Source organism: Euprymna scolopes, chromosome 44 (genome assembly GCF_053919585.1).
Source record: "Euprymna scolopes isolate OS-2025 chromosome 44, ASM5391958v1, whole genome shotgun sequence".
Taxonomy (NCBI): domain Eukaryota; kingdom Metazoa; phylum Mollusca; class Cephalopoda; order Sepiida; family Sepiolidae; genus Euprymna; species Euprymna scolopes.
In genome coordinates this window covers 7,277,655-7,285,154 of record NC_136525.1, presented here as the reverse complement: position 1 = coordinate 7,285,154, position 7,500 = coordinate 7,277,655, and the positions used below count along the sequence as shown (strand labels likewise).

The 7,500-nt window shown below is 35.0% G+C and overlaps 1 protein-coding gene across 2 annotated transcripts in view; it reads left to right on the top strand.

Annotated features, from left to right (window-relative positions):
- Positions 1–7,500, top strand: part of LOC145268671 (hemocyte protein-glutamine gamma-glutamyltransferase-like) — a 99,379-nt gene that overhangs the window by 86,968 nt on the left and 4,911 nt on the right. For both annotated transcript variants that reach the window (XM_080124163.1, XM_080124162.1), the window contains exons 16-17: positions 948–1,120; positions 4,165–4,301. In XM_080124163.1, coding sequence (XP_079980289.1) covers positions 948–1,120; positions 4,165–4,301 — 310 coding nt within the window. The remainder of the gene's footprint in view (positions 1–947; positions 1,121–4,164; positions 4,302–7,500) is intronic.

Genomic DNA, 7,500 nt, shown 5'->3' with positions numbered 1-7,500 from the left:
AGACACTTGAGAATTCAGTATGTTATTGCTATACATTTTATGAGATGACTAGACAATATTTACGATTTCAGGTTGAAATGAACAGCTACAGCAGGAATTGGAATACATCCTACTAAGGCCTGATTGTCAGCTGGTGAACTTCAAAAATGCAATCTGAACGTTAGGACATTTTAAAAGAACGATATGCAATAAAATTATGTTTTCAATTAGAAAAAAATGCCACAGAAACATATGGAATGCTTCAGACTGCTTTTGGACCATTTTCCATAAATCGAGCATCAGTTTCTGAGTGGCATAAGAGACTCAAGAAACGTAGGAAGTCTGTGAGGGATGATGAGAGGTGACGGAGGAGTAAGGAAGTCAGAACACCAGAGTTGTTTGGTCAAATAAAGGAAAAATTTCATGGAGTTGAGTATCTATGGAGACAATAAGAGCACAGTTTGATGTCAGTGTGGGAACTGTACACACAATTATTCGCAAGGAACTGAAGATTTGGAAGATTTGTGCAAACTTTGTGACTTTCGGTTATCCAGTCGTTATGAAACCATTGAGGAAATGAAAGAAGCTGTGATGAGGTTCATCGACATGCTCACACAGGAGGACTTCCAGAAGTTGTTGGAACAGTTCAACAAGTGCATTGCAGCCGGAGGAGATTACTTTGAAGAGAACTAGAGTTTCATATGTGTACTATCAATAAAAAGTGGTCATATGAAAAAAGTCTGGAAACTTATTTAAGGCACCTCGTCAGGTGAGGTAGGCAAAAGAAAAGAAATTTCTTTGCATTTAACTCTTGGTGGTCCTGATATTGGCGCCTCCTGGCATAACAAAAAATGGAGATTATCAGGTCTAAGCACTTTCTGGTGTATGCATGTATGAGAGTGCATGACGGGAAGGAGAGATAATGCTACAATCTCTTTAATTCTTTCTTCTTTTTTCTTTTTCATAAGGCAAGACCATTATGATGGACGTCCACCCGGAAGACTACCTACCTTACATGGGGCGCAACAATAATTCTCGTTTCTCGATGCGTATCTCCGTATATTGTAGAGTCAAACAAACCAACCAACTGTTCATCTACAGTGATAGTTTCCACCTCGATTGGCCCTATCTCAACGTCGAGGTAAGAATAAAAAATCAAATATAATGTTAGAAATGCTGTCTCCTTCATATACAGAGTGGCCCACTTAAAAGTAGCCCGATCTCTCTAATCTTTCACTTAACGACCAACTGGACCAATTGGCACCACAAGACAAAATGCAATTCTTTTTCCAACAAGATGGTTCTACATGCAACACGTCTCACAGAGTTGATGACGTGCTAACAGAAGAGAGAACAATAGACAAAGGGTTATGGCTACCACGTTCTCCAGATTTGTCATCATGTGATTTTTATCTTTGGGGGACTTTAAAACAAAAAGGTTTATACAAACAATACTCGCAATCTAGACCAACTTAAGGAAAACATTACTAGCGCTATTAGGAGAATCACCAGAAAAGATCTACAGGAAAACGTTGTTAAACGTGCCCAGAAATGGAGTGATATGAACGGGGAGCACTTCCAGCATTTTTTATAACACTACGGGTAATTTAAACGATGCTGCAGCCAAGGTCGCTGGAAAGATGGTGGGATCCTTCTACCGCTCCAGAAAATATCTCACTACTGATGCAATTCTCTATCTATATAAAAGCCAAGTACGTCCAAGGATGGAATATTGTTGCCATATCTGGACAGGAGCTGCTAAAAACAGCCTATCCTGCCTTGACGGAGTACAAAATAGACTTCGTGGCTTAGTGGGGGATGCCCTTTTCTCTACCCTGCAACCTCTCTCCCACAGAAGAGACGTTGCGAGCCTTTCCTTGTTTTATCGTTATTTCCATGGCAGGTGCTCGTCTGAACTCCAATCTCTGGTCCCCTCTCGCCAATCTTTCACGAAAAACACCCGTCTAGCTGAATCCACTGTGAAAAATTTCCCCCACTCTATATCTGTGCCTAAATCGAAACGCGGATTCCATGAACAAAGCTTCTTTCTTAGAACTGCACGCCTGTGGAACTCTGTTCCGTCTGCCTGCTTCCCACCGGACTACAACTTGGATGTCTTCAAGTCCAATGTTAACAAATTCCTAATGAACCGCCCCCTTAAGTAAACACTTCATCAAATCTCCACACTAACGTAATGTACTTGCAATAACCCTTATCCCTGAGTGGCTTCCGGGCCTTGATAAGTGGTGATCACTGAGTAAAAAAAAAAAAATTTAAACAATAAAAGAATGCCTCGTTCTTTTTATCTTATTTTTTAAAGGTGCAAACAAGATGGCTCTACATGCATCACGTTTCACAGAGTTGATGACGTGCTAACAGAAGAGAGAACAATAGGCAAATAGTCATGGCCACCACGTTCCCCGGACTTGTCATCATGTGATTTTTATCTTTGGGGGACTTTAAAACAAAAGGTTTATACAAACAATACTCGCAATCTAGACCAACTTAAGGAAAACATTACTAGCGCTATTAGGAGAATCACCAGAGAAGATCTACAGGAAAACGTTGTTAAACATCATGGGGGCACAAGTGCTTGCAGGTCGTCAGAGCATTCACCATTAAAATACTTGTAGAAAAGGCAGAGGGATGCAACGTTTCGTCGATGGGACAGAGGCTGAAGCTTAGATACCAGTTTAGGGCCTATTAGATTTGCGACTCTCTTTTGAACCTTGTCAAGGAGCGAGAGACTAGCAGCAGAGGCACCAGCCCAAATACATGGGCGAATGGTTGCCTTATAGAGGTACAGGATACTTTCGGGTGTTAGTAGTTTTCTAGCACGGTAGAGAGAGCCCACCTTCCTTGCAGCGGCCCTGGCAATGCCCTCGATGTAATTGTTCCAACTCATGTTTCCTGTGAACGTTATCTTTGGGGGACTTTAAAACAAAAAGTTTATACAAACAGTACTCGCAATCTTGACCAACTTAAGGAAAACATTACTAGCGCTATTAGGAGAATCACCAGAGAAGATCTACAGGCAATATCGGCAAACGTTGTTAAACGTGCCCAGAAATGCAGGGATGTGAACGGGGAGCACTTCCAACATTTTTTATAACACTATAGGTAATTTAAACAATGCTACAGATATGTAAACAATAAAAGAATGTTTTGCGTGTCTATATTTTTTTCTGGTCTACTTTTAATTGGGTCACCCTGCATGTTTAATATATGAGTTGTGAAATAAGATTGATGCATATACAGTGTGTAACGTATCAAAAACTTTGTTCAACAGTTCATTACTGAGTTCAACTCAAAAAAACAAAATGGCTGCCTCGATATCTTCTTATATATATATATATATATATATATATATATATATATATATATATATATATATATGTGTGTGTGTGTTTTGAGAAAAATAGAAAAACTGAATGAAATTATTAAAATAATCAACGTTTCGTCCTTATTTCAGAGGACATCTTCAGGATAATTGAAGTAAAAATGCAAGAAAAGAAAAAGTCATAGATCGTACGAAAAAGAGGACAGTTTTTGAATCCTACCCATGTCGGGAAGGACAAACATATGTGTGCGTATGGGAAGGTTGGGTTGTTCGATGTCTATATATACACTTTTAAAAATGCGTTAAAATAAATATGTACATTTTTTTTTCTGTAAACTTATTCATTTTGTTGAAATATTTAAGGAAAAACGGTTAGCCAGGATCTGTTTTCATATTTTTAATTATTATAGTAAAAAACGGGGAACACTTCCAGCATCTTTTATAACACTATGCTGCAGGTTATTTAAACAATAAAAGAATGTTCCTGGTGTCTATATTTTTTTCTGGTCTACTTTTAATTGGGTCACCCTGCATGTTTAATATATGAGCTGTGAAATAAGATTGATGCATATACAGTGTGTAACGTATCAAAGACTTTGTTCAACAGTTCATTACTGAGTTCAACTCAAAAAACAAAATGGCTTCACCGATATCTTCTTACATATATATATATATATATATATATATATATATATATATATATATATATATATATATATATATGTATATAGAAAGATAATGAGTATCATACTTTCTTTGCAGAAGACTTGGCAGAATCTTCTATGTATTTATTCAAACTAATCTTGCCTGAAAATGTCTCGTTCTTTTTATCTTATTTTTTAAAGGTGCCCACCAAGTTCCCAGCTGGTCAGCAAGTGCCTGCACGAATCTCTTTTGTCAACCCCTTGCCAATTCCCCTGACTGAGTGCGAATTGATGATACAAGGCTCGGGTTTCGATCGCGTCATTGAGGTGAATCTGAGGTAAGTAAATTGTAATGTCGTTGGTGTGGCTAATGTACAGGGTGGAACAATATATATATATATATATATATATATATATATATATATATATATATATATATATATATATATATATATATAGGGTGAACAATATATATATATATATATATATATATATATATATATAGGGTGAACAATATATATATATATATATATATATAGGGTGAACAATATATATATATATATATATATATATATATATATATATATATATATATAGGGTGAACAATATATATATATATATATATATATATATATATAGGGTGGAACAATATATATATATATATATATATATATATATATATATATATATATATATATATATAGGGTGGAACAATATATATATATATATATATATATATATATATAGGGTGGAACAATATATATATATATATATATATATATATATATATATATACAGGGTGGAATAATATATATATATATATATATATATATATATATATAGGGTGGAACAATATATATATATATATATATATATATATATATATATATATATATATATATAGGGTGGAACAATATATATATATATATATATATATATATATATATATATATATATAGGGTGGAACAATATATATATATATATATATATATATATATATATAGGGTGGAACAATATATATATATATATATATATATATATATATATATATAGGGTGGAACAATATATATATATATATATATATATATATATATATATATATATATATATATATATATATATAGGGTGGAACAATATATATATATATATATATATATATATATATATATATATAGGGTGAACAATATATATATATATATATATATATATATATACAGGGTGGAACAATATATATATATATATATATATATATATATATATATATATAGGGTGGAACAATATATATATATATATATATATATATAGGATGGAACAATATATATATATATATATATATATATATATATATATATAGAGTGAAACAATATATATATACCGGAACGATAAAAGTGTCACCCTAAAGTAAAAAAAATATCGCTACAGCTTTATTTTAAAACTTTTATTGAAAAAATCAATCCAGATAACTTGATTATGTAGTAGAGGTGATATCTATTCAATGTAGCCGCCTTTAGCCTCACTCAAGTAAGTTGCAATGTCATTGGCTTGGCAAATGTACAGGGTGGATCGATAAAAGTGTCACCCTAAAGAAAAAAACACTACAGCTTTATTTTAAAGCTTTTATTGAAACAATCAATTCAGGTAACTTGATTATGTAGAAGAGCTGACATCTGTTCAATGTAGCCGCCTTCAGCCTCACTCACCGCCTTAATACAAGTCCTGAACTGGGAGTATGCTTTTTCCACAAGAGCCAGTAAGAGCTCAGTGAACACTCAGCGAATACACGGCGGATGACAGCGATCAGGCTGGATTTGGTGTTGTGGGAGGTCATGTAGGTGATGTTCTCGGTGTATGACCCAACGAAGTAGTCAAGCAGAGGAGGGGAGCCAGTGAGAGAAGGGTACAAATTCATAGCACTCCTTCTGAAGACAAGACTGGGTCTCTTTAGACTTGTGGGTCAACACCGAGTCCTGCTGCCAGACTCAGAGTCTGCCAGCAGCCACCTGATTGTACCAGGGGATCACCACACTCTTCAGCACATCCAGGTACACTTTGGTGTTGACTTTCAAGATGTGAGGTGACATGATGTGGTCCTTACTTGAAACCACACCAAAGACCATAACTGTTGCCGGAAACTTTGTTTTCATCACCCTGGGCACGTCCCTGTTATTCGTGGCAATCCAGCGATGCATTTTGAGGGTGCCGGTGATGGTCCTGTTGTCATAACTTGGAAGCATTGTGTAACTTTCAGACATGATAGAAGGCTCTTATCACTCTTGGAATTTGTACCCAACTGGTCAAGTAGTAGATGGTCGGCAGCAAAAAAAGAAAAACGTTTTTATCAAACGGAAATGGAATCATGTTGTCTTTTCTCAGGCGACAATTTTATTGTTCCACTGAAGTAATTAGCATACCTGAGCTTTATCACCTATGTACGTTGAGGGGGGGGGGCATTAGTGGGTTTTTCTGATTGGGTTATATACTTAAAAATCATAAGATGAATAAAGATAGAACTCTGCTCTTGAAATACAAATTGAATTCGTTCCATGACCGCCGACGTACCTCAAAAAATCGTATCTCAAAATAATTACCCATTTGAATTAAAAGAAGCAGGATTAATCTACCCAAAATAAGCTTATATATATATCTATCTATATATCTATAAAAGTGAAAGTGTGTGTGTGTGTGTGTGTGTATGTGTGTGTGTGTGTATGTGTGTGTGTGTGTGTGCATTTCCCTACGTAATAACTCTGTCAATTTTAAGTCTACAGACTCGAAATTTGATATACAGGGTACTGAGATTTGGGAAAATCGACGTGATCGGGTTTCGCCCAGAAATTTGGCTGTTAAGGGGTCAAAGTTCAACGATTTGACCTTTGAAAACTCTACCAAACTCCTCCGGCAATTTTCGGTCTAAACACTTGAAATTTTAGATATAGGAGGTTCCTTGGACATGGATCTAACTTAATAACTTGATTTGAGCCGAAAACAATAAATTTTAAGGGGGTCAAAAAAGGGGTCAAAGTTTTAAAAAATTGACCTCTGCAGTCTCTTCCAAATTACTCAGACAATTTCTGGTCTACACATTTGAAATTTTACATAAAGGTTATTCAGAGATAGGGCAAGCTTTTTCATCAGTTTGGGTCGAAAATGTTTAGTTACCAATATATAAATGTATGTATGTATGTATGTATGTTTGCATGTCTGCCTAAAACTTTCGACAAAGGTGACGGATTTTAGCAAGATCAGTATCGTTTTAAAGTTCCACCATTCATACGACAAATATCGAAAGATTGGCTAAAAACATTAATATCTTCACCTTCAACTAGGCACTTTTTTACAGGGGAGATCACTTTTTTCGCCGATATTTTTGAAAGTTATCATCTCCTTTAGATTGTCTAGCCTTAATTTTAAAAAAATGTCGCTTCTGGTTTGGTGGTGGTCGTAACAGCAAAGACGTCAGGTTTTTACCCCGTTCTTTTCCTCCTTCGCAGTACGGGTTCGAGCCTGCCTTCCTACTACCACTTTTTTTTTGTTCAA